At 43.4% G+C, this 20,576-nt stretch overlaps 1 protein-coding gene across 1 annotated transcript in view; it reads right to left on the bottom strand.

Annotated features, from left to right (window-relative positions):
• The window catches only part of Slc1a6 (solute carrier family 1 member 6), a 28,771-nt gene extending 8,512 nt beyond the window's left edge, over positions 1-20,259 (bottom strand). The window contains exons 1-7 of the mRNA XM_023716964.1: positions 20,043-20,259; positions 13,358-13,569; positions 11,700-11,837; positions 10,035-10,239; positions 8,849-8,891; positions 6,525-6,868; positions 2,186-2,419 (exon numbers count right to left, since the gene is read on the bottom strand). Coding sequence (XP_023572732.1) covers positions 2,186-2,419; positions 6,525-6,868; positions 8,849-8,891; positions 10,035-10,239; positions 11,700-11,837; positions 13,358-13,562 — 1,169 coding nt within the window. The 5' untranslated portion in view covers positions 13,563-13,569; positions 20,043-20,259. The remainder of the gene's footprint in view (positions 1-2,185; positions 2,420-6,524; positions 6,869-8,848; positions 8,892-10,034; positions 10,240-11,699; positions 11,838-13,357; positions 13,570-20,042) is intronic.
• Between the last annotated feature and the right edge of the window lie 317 nt (positions 20,260-20,576).

Here is a 20,576-nt window from a genome sequence, read left to right on the forward strand (position 1 = left end):
AAAAATTTATGACGAACATGTCATGAATCTCTCTGTAATCTCAGTATTTTACAGAAATGTGCAAAGATACATGTATGAAGATATTCATTGTGTCATTGTACCAATAGAAACAACATGGATATGTAACAATGGATGAAAGGATGGATATGTTTATATATCTTAATATAAAGTTATATATATTTATAATTTATGAATGTAAGTTTAGTAACTTATAGTAGCCATACAAATAAATAATATGTAAATGAGTTGCAGGACTGTATGTTTAGGGGTTTTTTTTTAATAGAAAAAAGGTGAAACAAAATTTGTAAGAGTTAATACAATAACTATATTTAATGTATTTATATGTTTAATTTTATCCATTTTTTCATAAAACTAAACAAAGAGCCAAGCATGGTGGTATATGCCTGCCATCCCAGGACTCTGGAGGCTGATGCAAGAGGACCACTGGGAGTTCAAGGCCAACCTGGGTTGCTTGCTTGAAATGCTTAGTGAAACTCGGTCACAAAAGACCTCCTCCCAAAAAAAATCTAAACAAAGATAGCCCCCAAACTCTCTTTGTGTGCAAAATATAACAAGGTTGAGACCCTTACGTGCCTTATAGAGTAGCCCACCAAGCAAGAGAACAGTGATGAAAGCTAAGATGAGGAGAGGCGGATTGGGGCTGGATTTTTTTAATCATTTATTTATTTATTTATTTATTTATCTATCTATCTATCTGGCGCAGGGCCTCACTATGCAGCTTGAACTCAAGGTGATCCTCCTGTCTCAGCCTCCCCAGCCCTGGGATTACAGGCATGCACCACCACCACTTGGGAATGGAATTTTTGAGCTCTAGTTTTCAAGGCTGATTATCCCCCAGACAGATCTTATTCTCAGGGAAGGAAGGTACCCCTAAAGCTGTTTGGAGTCATGCAAATGAACCATTCCTACACTGTTTACTCTGCCTGTCTTATGTTCCCATAGGAACCTCAAAGAAGGCTTTGACCTAGGCCTTTTCCTCTCTCGACTGCTTCTGCCTAATATCTTCCCCGTTGTCTTACATGATTAATTGATTTCTCTTGAGAAATGTAAGTAATAAATTCTCTTTCTGTGGCAAAAAAAAAATGTGCAAAAGGTGGGAGAACCATTGAGAACATGAAGTGGGCAGGAAAGGACTTGTGCAAAAGGAGGAGGGCAGAAGTATGACAGAGGCTGGTAACCTTACATGGGAAGGAAGGACTCCAGGTGATGCAGAGAGAACTCAGCAATGGGGATTTCCTATCAGAAAGTCTCCTGACCCACTTAAAGTGAATGATTGAAGACCAGTAGTTTATGCCACTGGTCTACTCCCAGTGGTTGAGGGTCTGACGACTTCTACACTGTAGGACTAAGAGAAGGGTATTATGGAAGACCTCTATTCCCCACTTCCCAGGTTCACATAGAAAGCAACCTAAACTCCTCTACCCTCTCTGCCTCTCCCCATCCACTTCCCAGAGAAAGGAGAAAGACTTCATTGATTGTTGAGTTTAGTGAAAGGAATGGGCATCCCATTGGGAGTCAATTTATCCACAGACATGCACTCTATCTCATCAGCCTTGTGTCATACAATAAGAATCCTGGACCCACAGGGAGAACCTTTGGGTATCTAACTCCCATGAGGACCTCACAAGTTTAATTTAGAGAGTACAGTGATGCCAATCTATTTGGGCATGCACCAAAAACCACATTCTTCAGTCACCAATGTAGGCAGTAAACAACGGTATTTTTCTTTCATCTGTTTGGATCCTGCATTCTTTTTTCAAATTGCTCTAAATTTGAATGATCAGAGTTTGAAAGGAGCTCCTCATTAACCTTTTAAAGGAAAAACAAAAAAACAGGATAAGGAAGTCAAGAGAGTCCCAAGAACCCATCTCAAGTGATAAAAAGACGCTTTGAGCTAGAAAATTACTGAGTGCAGAGGAAGTTTCACCTTAAATTCAGAATGGACACCTACCTGGTTCTCTTCTATATAGAATGGAAAAACAAGGAAGGATAAAAGCATACCAGGAAATCCATCCCACGATAAAGCCCAGTTGCCTACCTCTAGAAGCCCCCAACATTCCTGTCCAACCAGAAGAGATGTCTATGGCAGGGGAGGAGAGAACCCCCAGGAGTGCCCATGAAGGGTAAGGAATGGAGCCAGGGGGGCAGAAGAACAAGGCCATACCTGGAAGATGTGCCCATGGCAGTGATGAGTGCCTGCAGCAAGCCACCAATGAAGGGGAAGGGGTTCCGATGGGTGATGAGGAAGTAGATGAGGGGCAAGACGCCACCAGCATGGAGGAACAAGCCCACGATGACAGTCAGTGTGTACATCCCCAGCTGACCCCCGAGCACAGCCATGTCTTCCATTTCAAGAATCTTCCCAGCAATCAGGAACAGGATGCCCACAGGTGCATACCTAGTAAAGTCACACGTCTGTTAGATGATACATCCCTCACATTTTTTTTTTTTTTGCATTACTGTGGACTGTACACTGGGTTTCTCACACTGAGCTACAGCCCCATCTCTTTTTATTTTGAGAAAAAGTCTCACAAAGTTACCCATGCTTAGCTCAAACTTGCAATCCTCCTACCTCAGTCTCCCACATATTTGGTGTGCATCACTGTGCCTTGCTTAAAGACCCTTTCTAGCCTCTCCCAGAGGTCTGAAGGTAGAATTTCAAGGCTTGTCCCATTTAAAGCCTGGACATAGGCAGTGCCCACCATACTGTACCCTACTCCATACCATTTCCCATACATTGGCCATCCCATTTCCACAAGCACATCCAATTTCCTCCCCGCACTCATTCACAGCTGAGTGCAACAGCAGAAACAAACGTGCACGCTGGGGCTTACAACCTTATGAAGTCTTCATCCCAGCTGCCCCCTCCCATTCAAACCCTTCCAAATCAAATATTCATGACCCTCAGGACCTCTTTCCTATATCCTCCTGAGACATCCCTTCTCTTTGGCCTTGTGAACATCCACTGTGTACTGCCAACTCTGTTCTCATTTATAACCCTTATGCTCCTATTATCTTTCCTGTCAGAAGATATTCTCACTCACCCAGCCAGGGCTATTTCACTGTACCTCCCACATCTCAAAACAACTTTCCTATCAAAGTCATCTATGTATTCTTCATTTAATCAACTAGTATCCATTGAGGATCCATTATGTTCCAGGTACACTCTCGCTGTCCCCATGTTTCCTACAATGGGCTAAGGATGCATGTCCCCCCCAAAACAGTCATATATTGAGAAGCTAATCACCAATGTGGATGTGGAGACTTTAAGACAACATAAAGAAAAAATCTCTAGGATAGATATATAGTTGCATTCTCTTAATGAATAGAATGATTTGTTCTAATGGTGTTTGTAAATAGGATCTCAAGTCCGCATCTTGTACAGCAATTAACCACTAAGAAGAATATGTGCAGTGTGTTATTTGTTGAATCTGTACTTCTGATTTGATTTGAAACTGTCTCATTGCTATCAGTTTATCAATAAAATTTTGAAAAAAAAATAAGTTAAGAGAAAAAAAAAAGAAAAAAGAAAAAACCTCATGAGTGGGATTTGTGCTTTTATAAAAGAAACCCAAGAGAAGTCCTTCATTCCTTCCACCATGAGAGGACATAATAAGAAGATAGCTTACATGCCATCTTCTTACACCCCACACTATACAGCAAAGCTGTGGGCACCTTGATCTTGGACTATTTGCCCCAGACCCTGAGTAATTTTTGTTACAACAGCCCAAATGAACCAAGACACAACCAAGGTGCACATAAAAATCCAAACATCAGTCCCCTCTAATCCATGAAAGACATTCCTCAGATGCCTGAAACCATGAATACTAACATCTTTTCTCTACACATAATACACCTATGATAAAGTTTAATTTTTCTGGAAGAAAAGGTAATAGAAATTTATTTATTAGTAGCAAATGTTTGCAATATATAATATTTACATTCCTTATGTGGAGTTGATACATGTATACAACACATCTTAATTCCTCTCATGCCTTTCCATCCCTTTCCCCCACCCCTCTATCTTTCAATCCCCTTCCCATTTGTAAAAGATCTATCTATACTTTCTATTATCCTTTATTTTGCGCTTTACTTATAATTTCAGTTCAATTTATAAGTTAGGCACAGTTAGAAGTTAAACAATGTAAAGAGCAAAATAAAAGCTGATAGAAAATGAGATAGATCTCTTATGGAATACAAGGGGGCCAACAGATGGAGGGAGGGGAAGAGGAAGGGACAATAAAAAGAGCTAAGATGTGTTGTGTACAGGTACCAACTCCCTATGATGAATTCAATCATTCTGTACCACTGTTTCCAAGCTGGACTGGGGGTGCACTTTGATGATGACTGCAAAATTATCTCCAAATCACTATGTCTAGCTCTATCTGTATGCCATAGAATCCCCTTCTCAACCACCTTACCTCCTCCTCCTGCTTCATCCTCTGCAACATTCCTCAGTCCTGGAGCCCTTGTGCATGACTTCTTGCCTCTGATGCTCAGCTACTTGGCGCATCTGCACATTCTGTGCAACAGGCCAATCATCCTGCTATATCTCCACGGTTCTCAATTTGATTGAGCCTTCAATATTCTCTGTTAATCCTCTGCATAGCCTTAATAAAGTCACCCTTCCACCATTTTGGCCTATAGCCCCATAAACAATTATGAATCTAATAAATTTGAAATCATTTGGGATGATGCTATGGTTTAGATAGGACTGCATTGTGTCCCTCAAGGGTTCCTAAAGGTTCATGTATTGGGATTTTTGTCTCCACTGTGGCAAAATTAAGAGCCAGTGCCACCTCTAAGAGGAAGAGCCTGGTTGGAGGTCTCTCCCGGCCCTTTCCTTTCACCTGGCTTCTGCTATGCCTTGTGATCTCCCCTTCACCATTAACTCTCACCATGGCAATGCTTTCTGTCAATGAGTAAATCATTGAAAAACAAGGAGGCCTTTTAGAGCTGAGCCGCACCAACCCCCTTTGCCTGATGCGCTGCTCCCCTCTGATTCTCTAATTAGAGTCCACATGCCATTCAAAGCCCCGCTAAGAGTTGACCTTCTCCATGACTCCCTCCTCAGTTCCCCCAAGTTTCATTCACCACATAGCCCTCTATTCCCTGCTCACTTCTGCACATTCAAACACTTTGCTAATGTCCCCTTACTCCAAAACCTACCACCTGGTGTGAGATTTATTTAGTATGCATTCATCTCCTCCCAGTCTGTGCATGCTCCTTGAAGGTGAAGAATGAATTCAAGGTACCTCTGTATTTCAGAGTTCAATACAAAGTCACCCTGGGAAAATACCTGCTGGATGAAGGGAATGCATAGTGAAGGAATGACAGAAATCAGAGAATGAATGAATGAATACATTAAGGAATAACTAGTGAGGAATAAATGAGGGAAAAAAGAGCAAAAGAAACATGAGTGAATGGACAAATGAATGAAGGGACTATCTGGGAGGAAAAGAGAGAATAATAAATACATAGATGAATAAGTGGGTCTAGGAAAGAGTCCAAATAAATATCTGACTTAAGTGAGTAACTAAATAAATGACTCTGCTATGTAACTAATACATGGACAAATTTATGAGTGGAGGCATGAGTGAATTAACTGATGCACAAAAGAATAAAAAAACAGGAAAATATGAGTGTATCAATTCTTATGAGAATAAAAATAAATGAATTAATTGAGCTAATAGTATTTAGACAAGATGTCATGTCTGCATCTTGTACTATGAGTAACTACTACGAAGACAACATGTAATGTATTAATTATTGTAACTGTCCCACTAACCTGTTTTGAAACTATCTCATTGCTACTTCTTTCTTAATAAAATTAATATTTAAAAAATGAGTGAATTAAGCTTAATCTAAATGAGAGTATGGATGATGAATAAAATATTGCAAAAATAAACATATTGCAAAAAGATGTAAGTAAATGGATGAACGAATGAATGAGTTGGTGAGTAACTTAACCAATACTTATAAGGATGAATGGTTCTGGGGAGATAGCTTGGCAGTCTAAGTGCCTGCCTGGCAAGCACAAGGAGCTGAGTTTTGATCTTGAGTACCACACAGGCTGGGCCTGCCCCAAAACCAGGCACGGTGGCTCATGCCCATAATCCCAACACTGGGGAGGCTGAAACAGGAGGATCACTGTGAGTCCAAGTTGCATAACAAGACCCTTTGTGAATGAATGAATAAGAAAGTGAGTGAACCAATACATAGAAGAATGAATATGGGTGAGAAAGTTGAGGAATGACTTAGACAAATAAGTGAAGGACACTTGAATAAGGGCATGAACGAGTAAATAAATGATCACAGAAAATTATGAAAAATGTGGGAATTAACAAATAGGTCAGTAATGAATTGGCCAATTCATGAATGAAAGACTTTGGTCAATGTCCCCTTATAGCCCCTTCTGCAACTTCCTCACTGCCCACCTGGTCCTAGCCCTGGCTCCTTTCCCATGGTCACTGCTGTCTACCCAGACCCACCCACACACTCACCATATAATGATGCCCACTAGCCTCATAATAGCCTCATTGAGGCTGTCGAAGAAGTCCCTCAGGACTCGGCCCTTGTGTTTCATGCCTCCAATGACCAGTCCAAAGGCCACAGAGAAGACCACGAGGCCCAGGGCATTGATGCCATTGGCAGATCCAGGCACAGGAACAGTCTCTTCAAAGCTCAGTACCTCCTGTAGGGTACCCAAGGCCCGAGTGACATTTTCCAGGATGCTCGTTTCATTCTCCACTGATGATGGAGGAGAGATGGAAGCACCCAGGTCAGACCCATTCTCTGTCCTCACGATGGTCCTGGTTACAATCCTTGTGCTGTACTGTGTCTTAAACTGAAATACAGAAAGATTGGGCCCAAACTCAGCTCAGTGGCTACAGAGAATCACCAGCAGGAATTCCTGAGAACACTGATTCCTGGTTCCCACACCATGGAAAATCTTACTCAGGACATCTGAATAAGTGAATGAATGATTAATTCAAATAACTTGACCAATTCACGGAAGTGAATGAAATACTATAGACATAATGTAAAACATTGTGGAGGTTCCTCAGAAAGTAGAAATAAAACTACCATGTGAGGGGACAACCTGCTCGGGCCCCTCTTCTGTCCAACTCTTGGACAGGAGCTTTCTTTCCCCCAATAAATATATTCTGCTCAGAAAAAAAATTTTTTTAAACTACCATGTGACCCAACAAGCTCACTGCTGGGTATGCATCCAAAGGACACGAAGTCAATATCTTGAAGAGATACAGATTGAACATCCACAATTCAAAAATATAAAATGCTCCAAAATCTGAAACTTTTTAACCACCAACATAATGAAAATTCCAAACTGATCTCATGTGACAGGACACAGTCAAAACACAGGTGCACTAAAAATATTGTGTAAAATTGCTTTCACATTATGTTTGTAAAGCATGTATGAAACAAATGAATTTCATGTTTAGACTTAGTCCTACCCCCAATGTATCTCACGAAATAAATGAAAATATTCTAATTTTTTGTAAATTTCTAAATCTGAAACACTGCAGGTCCCAAGCATTTGAAACAAGAAATATAGTCAACCTATATCTGCTTTCCCATGTCTTCTGTAGCCCTACTCATAATAGTCAAGAAATGAAATTATTACATACATATATATGCCAGAATATTATTCAGTCTTTTAAAAGAAGGAAATCTTGTTATTTGCAACAACATGGGTAACCCTAGAGAACATTATGTTTAGTGAGATATGCCAGGCATAAAACATCAAATACAATTTGGCCTCACTCATATGTGAACTCTAAAAAAGTTGGTATCATAGAAGCAAACTACAGAATAAAAGTCACCAAAAGCTGATATTTGGGTGAAGGATTGGAAGATGTTAGTCAAAGTCTATAGAATTCCAGTTAAGTAGGAGTAAAAGGATCAAGAGATCTGTTATACAACATATGGCTATGCTTAACAGCAATGTATTGTGTACTTGAAAATCACCAAGACAATAGATTTTTCAAGTGCTCCTACAATGCTTAAAAAAGATTAAGTCCAAGAGATAATATATATGTTAATTACCTTGACTCAGCTATGCCACATGAAAACATTATGTTAGAGCCTATAAATATGTACTGTAGGTCTTCCATATTCATTGTTCTGCATTCATGGGCTCAACCAACCATGGTCAAAAATACTGGGCAAAAATTTGTTTCTGTACTAAATTTGTACAGACCCTTTTATTGTCACTACTCCCTAACCGTAGAGTGTAACTATTTCATAATATCTGCATTGATCAGGTGTTCTAAATCATCTAAGGATGACTTAAAGTATACAATAGAAGATGTGCAGGTTTTGTGCAAATAGTTTGCCATTTTATTCAAGGGTTTTGAGCAGCAACCAACTGTGGAATCTGCAGAGGATAATAGAATCAGGCCCCTGCCAATACCAAGGGATGAAATAAGGGGATGCATGGATGAGTGAGAAAGTGAATGACCAATGAACAGAAGAATGAATAGAGTCTGCATTTTGTTCAGGCTGTCTTGGCAATGCTCAGCCAGACTGTGGGGTCTCTGCCTTCACTATCCAGGTCATAAGTCCTGAAATCTTCACCCAGCCTCATGCCTCCTCTAGTCCTGTGCCCAGACAGTCCATGGGCTAAATCATTCTCTCTCACCCTCCTTTCATGGTAAGAATATATATTCTTTCCCCCAGACTCCTCCAAAGATCCCTAACCCACTGCTCTCTCAGGCCCTGCTACCCACCCTCAGCCTTGGGCCACCCAATCAGCAGCAAGCCTCCCACCCTCCAAACCTTGTCAAACTGTATACTTCACCCTGACCTGTTTGAAGCAGGCCTCCACAAGGTTGGGTGGAAACATATTTCTGCAGAGAAACATCAAAGACAGGGATGTGGTTAGACCTTGAAAGAAAACCTGGGATGATCATTGTAAAAGTACCAGCAATAATAATCACAGTAGACATAGGCCTGTGTAGCCTAAGTCAGGCACTCAGCAGTTTAAAATAAATGATTTCAGCACTACAATCACCTAGAAGTGAATGCCACTAACATCCTCATTTTACACAACAAGAAACCAAAGTACAGAGAATGTACATAAGTTATCCAGAACCACACACCTACTAAAAGATTCAGAAAGATCTTGCAATGTTTTGTGTATGGCTTGTCTCCTCCAAAACTCATGTTGAAATTGGATTGTGGACTGTGGTGGTAGTGGGAGGGAAAGCCTTCAAGAGGTGACTGAGTCATGAAAAGTTCTCACCTCATAAATGGATTAATCCATTCATGGATAATGAATGTATGGGCTAATGGACAGTGGCTTTTTATTAAAGCAAGCTCCCTCTGGTACCTTTACTCTGTCTTGCCCCTGGGGTGTCCTCCACCATGTCATGAGCCCCTCACAAGATGCCAATGCATATGCTCAGCCTTCTCAGCCTCCAGAAGCAGAAGCCAAATGAATCTGTTCTCTATAACTCACTCAAGTCTCAGGTATTCTGTTACAACAACAGATAATACATTAAGATAGACCTACAATCCAGGTCTATCTGAGCCTTATTAGACCCTGTCACCACAAGACCTCACTTCAAACACACATGCCAATGATACCTTAAAAAAAAAATCACAAAGTTCCTAGACTCTCCCAATTCCACGTTTACCCATGTCAGGGACGAGAGTAGCAATATGACTATCTCCTTGATTCTGAGTGGCAAAATCTGCTGCACTAAAGGAATCAGCACCCTCCCAAGGAATTAGAAACTACACAAACAGCAGATGTTCAGACCCCAAGATGCTATAGCTACAGCCGCCCCAGTTTAAGGGTACAAAGGCTATATGATAGGTGAAGCTCTCTTGCAGAATATATGCAAGACTCCAGAATAAAATGTGGGTACCAAAAATAAGAATTTAGTAATGCATCCATTTCCTGACTAGATCTACCTGTCCCTTTTTTGTCTTCTTAAATGAGTTGTGTGAACTTCTAGAAATCCCATCAAAATAAGAAAGAACAGCACCTGACCAGGTCCATGAAGGCATCAGCTGTGGGGATGGCCTCAATTCGGCCCTCACGGTGCAGCCCCTCCTTGGAGCCCTTCCCAGGATGGATGATGGTGACCATGAGGATGCCAATGAAGACTGCAATGACCGTGGTCACCATGTAGTACACAGCTGCCCGCATCCCCATCCGCCCTGTCGCCTTGTTGTCCAGAGATGCCATACCTGAAAGACAGATAATTCAGCCCTCCTTGTGCCCATCTGGACCCCACTACCCACTCTCCTATCCATCCAAATAAGCTCAACAACCACCTCACCAGGCACCTGCTCCTCCTACACCCACCTCATAACCCACCCAGAACATATTCATTCACACCACCAGCCCACCCCTTTTCTATTTCTTTATACATCATCACATCCCTTGCTATTCCTTATCCCAAATGCAACTCCACTGAAAGTTATTACTTTCTTTCTACTCCATGCCAAACTTACCAACTCTCACCCACCCTCCTTTGACCCCTATGTTGCACCAGTACCTCATTTTCATCCCACTCTTCTTTGTCCTAGTCATCTCACATGAACTCTCCCCTAAGCCCACTTCATTGTGCCCTTTAGATACTATTGGTGCTCCACCCAGATGTTCTTGACAACCCAATGCACCTGTTCTTCGCTGAGTGTTGGCTCCAAGCAATTCAGGATGGCCTCCTCTCTTAAGAACTGCCCTCAGCAGAATAGAAGCAACTCACCTAGTAAGGCTTCAAGGGCAGCCTACAACCAATGATTGGCTGCTACAGAGATTCAAAGGATTGGTTCTTTTGACTCAGGTAGGGTCAGAATGGGCAAGAGGTATTCCATGCTACTATTCATACTCCACAACTTCCCATGTGATCAGGCTGAGATCAGCTTTCTTCCAAATATAGATCTTTGTTTAGCATCTTTTCCACAGAATCCTGTTTCCCTCACTTCTTTAAGGGTTTCTCACTCATAAGTCATTTGTGCAAATATCCTCATCTTAAGCTCTATATTTGTAGGAAACACAGCCTACCTAAGAAACCATCTGCTCATTTATAGCTTCATTTTCATGTATTTCTCCAAAGCCAGGGGCCAGCAAACCAGTGGCCAAATAAAGACCACTATTTGGTCTTGTAAACAAAGTTTTATTGGGATACATGCAGGTTCTATATTTCTATGGCTGTTTTGTATTGCAACAGCTAAACTGAGTCATTGTAATAGTGACCAAATGGCCTCAGAAGCTGAAAACATTGGCTGAGTAGCCCACGATGGAAAACATTTGAATACACCTAAATAATACATCTACATTCCCATCCCACTCCGTTCTCTATCCTGACACCTCCACCTCATTCACCTACACCCTCCTCCATATCTCATGCCCACCCACCCCATCCCATGTCTTCTCTGGCTGCTTTTCCCTCTACAGCCTTTCCTTCAAGCCTTCTGGATAATATGGCTAAATTACAAGAGCATACCCTAAGACAAATGGTGTGAGGGCTAGAACCTGCATCTGATTGGGATTGGCTTTAGCCAAGGATCATGGGCTAAGTGCAGGCTCCACATCTAAGATGTTGAGTTGGAAAAATGATCCCATACTTGGGATGGCTTTGTTTTCTGCTCAAACTTGGCCTCTGCTTGGGTTTTGGAGGCCAACACTGGCTGGGTTCTCTCACCTGTGACCAGGCTGGAGACAATGAGGGGCAGCACCAGCATTTGCAACATCCTCATGAGAAGCTCACCAGGAAAAGAGAAGTACTTGATCTGCCGGTAGGTAAGCTGGTATGGGCGCAAGGCAAAGGCCAGACTGACACCTAAAGCCAAAGAGAGGGCTGTGGAGTGGAGTGTTTGCCACTGAGCCCCAGGTAGGACCCATCCATCCCAATGATGAGTGTAATGGACAGTAAGAAAAAGAAACATACTGAGTGTATGTATTTGTGCATGCATTGTGTGTGCACGCAATGCAGAAATGTAAGAATTTGTGTCACTATGTAGTATGTCTGCACCCATTCAAGCTCAGATGTGCATGCATATATGAATGTATGTTCCACTGTAAGCACGTACATGCCTGTATGAGGCCAGACACATAAACACACACATGCATTTCCCAAGCTATGTGCTGTGTATATTTACAAACATGATTGCTTGGGTATTTGAGTTCATAAATGTGTGGATGTCTGCTCAAGAGAACATATGCCTTTGTTCACATGAACTCAGACTTTTGCTCACAAGTTCTAACACAACTGGCCCTTCATGTCCTCGGGTTCCACATTGTGGAATCAACCGAGTACAGATGGAAAATGCTGGGGAAATTTTGCATATTACGGGACCTAGATGCTTTTTTCTTGTCACTGTTCTCTAAACAATACAATATAATAATTACTTGCACAGAGATCATTGTAGCAGATATTCTAAATCATCTGGAAATGATTTCAAGTATAGAGGAGTATGGCCCTAGGCTATATACAAATATACTACTTTATCTAAGAGACTTGAAGGACTTGCGAGATAGCTTAGAGAACTAAGCACCTGCTTAGGCAAACAGAGGGACTGGGATTCGATTCCCAGGACCACATGCTGCACCGGCCCCACCTCCCCCCTGGGCTCCCCAAGGTGCACTGAGCTGGCACCAAGACCAGACATGACGGCGCACACCTGTAATACCAGCACTGGGGAGGCTGAAAACAAGAGGATCACTATGAGTCCGAACTGCATAGTGAGACCCTGTATCAAAAAAAGGAAAAAATAATTCAATATCTAAGGATTTTTTTTAATGAGCTTGATAAAAACATCATACATTCATTTGTTTGGTTTTGTTTTTTGGAGTTTTTTGTTTGTTTGTTTTTTGTTTGTTTGTTTTGTTTTGTTTTGTTTTTGGGTGAAACCGGGGATTGAACTCAAGCCTTTGTGCTTGCCAGGGAAGCGCTTATTCTACCGAGCCATCTCCCCGGCCCCGTGAGCTTGATAAAAACAATTTTAGAAAATCTAAGGGTTGATAATCCGTGGAATTTGGTATTCATGAAGATCCTGAAACCAGTCTCCCTCTGAGGATATCAAAGGCTGTATATTCATGCAAGAGCACATGAGAGTTTGTGTTTACACCTGTAAATCCAATCCTGTACATGCATAAAACTGCTTCTGCTCTGTGTACATACGTAAACTGTGTCTGAACAAGCCTGTGGACATGGATCATGTGACATTGTATGTGCATAGGTGTGTCCTTTAAAGAGAACTAAGGGTGCTTCAAGAAGTCCACAAGTGAGAACGAAGGGGTGGCGCCAAGAGAGTAACCGGAAGTGCCCTCCCACTCCCACCTCAGGCAGGCGTAACTCACCGATGACCACAGCGCTGACAGTGAGCAGGATGAAGGCATTGCGACGCAGGAAGCGCAGCACGCGCTCGCGGGTCAGGGTCTGCAGGCGCAGGCGAGTACGCAGCGCCCTCTGCTGCAGACTGTCCCGCATCCGCTGCAGCCAGCCGGCCCTGCCCAGGCGGTGGCCGCTCTCCCGCAGGAACAGACTGTTGCCGTGGCTGCTCATCGTCTATCTGCGGGGGACACAGGAGCCCGGGTCTGGTGAGGGAGGGCACGGAAGCCAGGACGTACGCAAACAGACCTGCTAGGGTGGTGGGAAGGAACTTTGGAAGACAAGGGAGGGGCCGTGTCTGTGAGGCTGGGATGCCTGGGAGTCCAGAGTTCCAGCTGAGGTCCTGGCACCAAAGGTTTAGGTCTCCAGAATTATTTCTGGACATGACTGAGAAGAGGCAGGGCAGAAACCCACAAAATAATGGACGCTGTTGCCATTTCCTGCTTCCAGACACCTCTTCATTTTACGGAGATCATAACAGCCCACCACGGAGCTGGCCCAGCCCTCACATCAAACTAACAAGCCTTTGCTAAATGCCAATGGCAGAACCCTAAATAAGGCACTTTGGGACAGCTCCCTTAAATTAGCAGAGTTTGATGTCTGCTCCTACCACCCCCTTTGACCTCTGAAAAGGACAAAAATCACTGGACAAACTGTAGGTGCCCAATAAGTGTAACTGTTCAGCATTCCCACGGGAGCGACAGAGAGGGGAGTCACTTGGGACAGGAAGGGTGACAATTCTTAAGGACTTACCCTGGGGTGACAAAAACCATACTAGGTTATTTCCCAAAATTCACTTTTGTGTCTCCTCTTTACGTTTGGATTTCTGTGCAACCTTGTTTACTTTTTTTTTCCTTTATTAGTATCAAAAGTGGAAACCTTAGATCACAAATTGAAGTGGTTTTCTATAGAGTTTTGTTGTTGTTGTTGTTGTTGTTGTTGTTGTTGTTGTTTTATTGAGAAGCTTAAGACTTGGATTCATCAAATAAAACCAATTTCTGAAGGGAAAATACCAAAACCCACAATAGAAAAAAATATCTGGGCCATAGCAGAACCCAGAGAAATGCTTCTATGATTGAGAAGTTCTAGTTGCTTCATAACTGACCTTTTATAAAAATGACCTACTGAATTTGCAACTTGTGGGTCTTGGTGCTCTGGTCTGTAGGACAAACTAGGAAGTCTTCAAACCTGGAGCTTAATTATTTTTCATTTCTTCCTTTTCTTTCTTTCTTTTGTCATCCTAGGGATTGAACCCAGTGCCTTTACACTGAGCTATAGCCCCGGCTTTTTTTTTTTTTTTTTTTTTTTTTTTTTTTTTTTGACAGGATCTTGCTGAATTGCTCAATTTGCAAACCATCTGCCTCAGCCTCTAGAATACTGAGATTACAGCTATGTACCACTATGCCCAGCTTATATTTTTCATAAATACTAAATTAAATGCCCATAAAAATAAAAATCTGCCCATCTGTTTCTCATTTAAACAGCTCACATGTACAGGGGTGGGGAGGTTAGAAACTGTGAGTATCATGAACCTGAGGAGCTTTTCCCTTCCTGGATCCCTTCTGTTAAAAATGTTTAAAGTATATTAAAATTATACCTTATAACTGCAATGGTATAAAGATAAAGATATACAGTCTTGACTTACAATGTTTTGACTTTCCAATGGTACAAAATGTGATACACATTTGGTAGAAACTGTACTTTGAATCTTGCTCTTTCCCCCAGGCTAACTATGAGCCGTATAATACTTCCTGGTGACTTTTATTTTCTTTTTGTATCAGAAACAAAACTCACGACTTCACACTTGCCAGGCAGGTGCTATGCTGCTGAGCTACATCCTCAGCCCATGCTGGTGACATCTGGTGTTGGCAGCAAGCCACAGCTCCCTGTCCGCCCATCAATCACAAAGGCAAACACTGACACTCTACCATGGTGTGTTTCTAAATTGTGGTGCTTGGAGGCAGATTCCATACGCTTTGGTGTTATTGTTGTTGTTGTTGGGTTTGTTTTTGTTTTTGTTTTGCTTTGTTTCAGTGCAGGGGATGGAATCCAGAGCCTTGCACATGGTAGGCAAGCACGCAAATGCTCACCACTGAGCTACGCCCCCACCTCTGCTCTGCAATGCATTTTTACTTACAAAATTTTCAGCTTACAGTGGGTTCATCCAGACATCACACTAGCACAAATCAGAGCCTCTGTGTTATTTTAGAGCTATGTAGAGGTGAGGACTGCTTAGTATTGAGGAGGTATTAAATACCAATTAAGGGCTGAGAAGACAGCTCAATGGCACAGTGCCTGCCTAGCAAGCGCAAGCTCCTGCATTTGATTCCTGGTGCCAAAATTAAAAAAAGAAAGAAAGAAAGAAAGAAATCTAAATGCCACTGAATGCCATTTTCCAACGTTTGATTGTTATGCAAATTTTGCTTCAGTTTAAAGAATGGATTTGTTGATATCACATTTTAAAACATTTTCTTTGACCTAAAAGTTTCATCATTGTTTTTTTTGTTGTTTGTTTGTTTTTCATTTTTCTGATTTTAAAAGAAATTAAAACGCCTCCTTCAGTCCCTGAAATTGTCATGAGCTTTAGACAGTGGGCCTTCCTACCTGGGAGGAGGAGCAGTTAGCCTGGATGGAGCTCTTAGCATCCCTGTGCCTTACACACTGGGATTCTGCCTACTCTTCTGGGCTGGCTGTCAGCCTCTGCCTCTCACTGGCATCTTTTTCAGTCTGGCCAATGAAGAATGGTGACCAGAGAACAGCTCCCTGTCTGGCAGCAGCTATGTTTCTCTGCTTATAGCCACACCTCCCATAGGACAGTCTTCTACTACAAAAGGACTCTCTCTGAGTCCTTCTCCTGCCTTGTCAATCCTAGAAATGGCAACATCTCCCAGATGCTGGCCCCAGGGCAACGCCACCTTTGTTGACTTCTCTTAAAAATCATATCTTTGTAAAGTCACAGTACAAGTCTGTAACCCTAGAACTCTAGGATGCTGAAGCAAACAAACTGTAAACTTGAGCAGATTAGCCACTTAGCAAGATGCTGTCTCAAAGCTAAAAATTAAAAGAAGGTGAGGCATGCAATTGGAGCTCAGTACAAAGGCCCTGCATTCAATCCTCAGTGTGGAAGAAAGGAACTAAACTCCTAAGTAAGACCCAAATTAGACGGGCACACTCTAGAGCCTGAAGTCTTTTCTCTCTTTCCTTTCTCTTCCTTGAAAAATGTAGTATGGTATAGTTTGTTCCCCATATTTGCCATTCTGCATCCATGGAATCAACCAATCTCAGATCATATTCAAGGTGGAGTGCAAGCTTAGCATGTGCAAACCCCTAAGCTAAGTTCCTAGAACCAAAAATAAAATTATGGCTATACTGAGAATGAGCATGTACAGCTTTTTTCTTTCATTAGTCCCTCACCAATATAATGTAACAGCTATTCAAATAACATTTACACTGGATTAGATGTTCTAGTCATCTAGGCAGGATTTAAAGTATATAGGAGCAGGGGCTGGAGAGATGGCTCAGTGGAATAAGCACTTCCCTGGCAAGGGCAAGGGCCTGAGTTCAATCCCCAGTTCTCCCCCCCACCAAAAAAAAGGAAATTAAAGTATATAGGAGGATGCATATATATCTTATGCAAATATTATGTCACTTTACATAAGGGAATTGAGTCTCTAAGGGTTTTGATATCCCTAGAGATAATTGGAGCCAATACCTGCACATACCTAAGGACAACTGCACAGAGTAGCAGTTGACAAAGTACAGTCTGCAGGCCAAATTTGGCCCACTCTCTAGTTTGCAAATAGTTTTATTAGCACAAAACCAGGTCCTTTCATTATGTAGTATCTATAGCTGCTTTCAGGCTACAATGACTGAGTTGAATTCTTGGAACATAGACTGTGTGAGCTGAGAAGCTGAAAATATTTTCCCTCTAGTCCTTTAAAAGAAATGCTGGCCCACCCCCACTCCAAGCCTAGAGAAAAGCATACACTAGCCCTTTATCTCAAATACCTACTCCATCTTTAGGAACTGGCCTAGCACTGACTCATGGCTTACCTGGCTCCACATACCTGATTCTTAGAACATCCCAGGGTAGTTACAGAACAGATGTCAAATGTGACAGATAAGTGCAGAAACTCAATGAGCACAAAACAAGGAGAGAGAAAAATGCTGAGGTGGGAGACTGTCTTACCAGCTTTTTTTAGTTCTGTCTGCACTGCTCTCAATATATGACATTGTGATTTGTCAATTTAAAATAATGATAATTTTTTTTATTTTTCATCAAAAGTACAATAATTGTACACATCTTTGGGGTGCAGTGTGATCATTTCAGACATGAATATCATGAGTAATGATCAAATTAGGGTAATTAGCATTTTTATCTCTTTAAGCATTTAACGTTTCTTTGGGAGCTTTTTAAACTTTTCTTTTCAATTCTTTATAAAACATATACTTAAATTATAAATTGTAATCATCCTTTTATGCTATAGAACACCAGAACTTAGACCACCCACCTAACCATTCTGTTCTCATTGTCTGGCTCTCCTTCATCCACTTTTCCACTTGTTATTGACTGCTATTGTCACTCTCACCTTGTAAGACATCAGCTTTGTTACCTTGCATGTTTGGGCGGGAATAGTTGGCACTTGCCTTCCTCTGCCTAAAGTATAATATATTTTTTGTACTGGAGGCTGAAACCAGGACCTTCACACTGAGCTACTTGCTCAGCTGTTTTTTATTTTTTTTATTTTGAGATAGGGTGTCACTAAGTCAACAAGTTCCCCAGAGTGGTCTTGAACTTGTGATCCTCCTAGCTCATCCTCCCAGAGTACGGGAATTACAGCTATATGCCATTACACCTGGCTAAAATAGCATTAACTTTTAAAAACACGTGATTACCTACAGTTTTCTCAGGACCTTAACATCCACTTGGGCCTTCCTGGATCTCTATTGGCCCCTCAGGGGATTCTTTCCTGGCCCAGGCTCTGTTGTCTCTAGCCTGTCCTGATTCTAGATCTCTTGACCCTCTTGAGCTTCCTTGCTCAAAAAAATAGCCCTTCTAGCATCCCATTTCTATAGAGAGGGGCTCAAGGGTGGTCTCCCTCCTCATTCTCCCAACCTCAGGACTCAGATGTGATGATACATTCTGGCTACACTGGAGACAAGAGGAAGAAATGCAGGGCCTCCTGATCCCTAAAGCTGAGCAAGTGTTACAACTCTTGCCACTAAGAGGTTTCTGCAGATAACAGGCTAACTGAGCTGTATAGATGCAGGCAAAACATAAAGGACCAGTGCTGGGATGAACTTCCTAAGTCACCAGCAGCATGGCCACGTAAGAGTTGGGAAAGTGTTCACCAGCCCTAAAGGAGCCAGGATGATTTATGTAATAAAGTTTGTAGGAAAAGAAACTTAAATGTTGACATGGCTACAGGGAAGGATAGGACAGCACGAAGCAAGCAAAGTCCTGGAACAGAAGGTACAGCTGTAAAGAGATGCTTTTGCTGCTTCTTGGCTGGCTGGTCCCACTGTGGTCATTCTGGTGATCTTCAGCACACAGGACTGGAATGTGCAGCAGTTTGTCTTTTCTTTCCTTCTTTTTCGTGTTGATGTGGCTTGAAGCTCTAAGTTAAAACTGCCTTCTCTTTACTGGCCTCTAACTTAGTATGCCTCATCAGATGCTGCCGTCACAAGCTCAGTGGATAGAACAAGAACGCGCTCTGCACAGTTTGTCTCAGTGCTGTGCCAGCCAGAGGTGTGTGAGGAGAGGGAGAGATGGAGTGGCAGTCATATACACTGCACACACAAACTTGCACTCACGACTTCACATGCCTGTTGTGCACAACCAACATACAACCCCACACATCACATACACTCTTCGAACGCACAATCCACCCACACCTTCAGAAGTTCAGCTCTGTGCGTGCAACTGTAGCCACACAAATCACTCACAGAGGCACACACTGCCATATTCATGCACACCATCGAACATAACTGCATACATATTTTCATATTCTGCACAACTACCCTTTACAATTTAAACTCCATGCAATGATTTTTGCACATTCCCTCCTCTGTCTCTGTCTCTCTCTGTCTCTCTCTGTCTCTCTGTCTGTCTGTCTCTCTCTCTCTCTCTCTCTCTCTCTCTCTCTCTCTCTCTCACACACACAGTTTACAAGATAAAACACAAAATATCATTCACATTCATCCTGACAGCCAGACCACACTCAGCTAGCTCTTCCAGAGGGCAACTCCACGCATAAAGTCAGTCTCACACACGTACACACGCACATCCATTCACACCTAAACCTCCTTTACAGCGGTGGTCAAAGTCTCACCCACAGCAGATGTCCCTTGAGTTGATAGGTTGACCCCGATAGAAGAAGAAACCCTGAGAACACAGGCGGCCCCAGACTCAGGAAGGGGTCAACCGGAGCTGGGGCCCGCGGCTGAGGAGGTGGGGAGATGGGCGGCAGACCCTGCAAAACCAAGGCGATGGAAAACTCAGCAGGGCAACCTGGGGTATTGCTGCAGCGACCACCTCAGGGGCAGTAAGAAGCACAGATTAGAGGTCCGCCCTCCTGCCTTACTCTAGCGTCCCCCATCCGCACCTGCCCGGAACCCCAGGGCCCCAGCACGCACCACTGTCGCCTCACTCACCGGCGCCCGGAACGGCAGGGGCGGCCTGCCTGCCTTGGCCTGCTCGCTGCCCCGGATGCAGGAGCCGGAGCCCGGCAAAGCGCCCGGCCAGGGCCGCTGGGACCCGCCAGGGACGTGCAGCGCGGACTGCGAGGCGAGCGACCGCGGAGGCACCGGCGAGCAGCCGGGACTCGGCGCGCAACCGGCGGGATCCGGGCTGGCCGTGCGCTCACGTGGGCACAGGGGCACTGGGGGCCCGGGGGAGGGGGCGGGATCCCCTCTGGGATGGCCCCCCGCCTCCCACCCCGCACCCAGCTCAGGATCCAAAAGCCGTGCGGGAGCTGTGGGACCGCGCGCTTGGAGAGCGGAAGGAGGAGGGGACGCGGGGTGGAGAGGGTGGTGCCCTCTCTTCGCTCAGCCTCCGCCCCTGCTCAGAGCCGCGCCCCCCGCACCGCCCACAGGGCTTGCCCCGGCTTGGACCTCCCCCGGGTCTGCGCTGCAGCGTCGGGGTCCTGCCCCTCATCCTCCTCAGAGGCCTGTGGAGGGACCGCAGCT

This window comes from Octodon degus, unplaced genomic scaffold (genome assembly GCF_000260255.1).
Source record: "Octodon degus isolate 3935 unplaced genomic scaffold, OctDeg1.0 scaffold00050, whole genome shotgun sequence".
Classification (NCBI taxonomy): Eukaryota; Metazoa; Chordata; class Mammalia; order Rodentia; family Octodontidae; genus Octodon; species Octodon degus.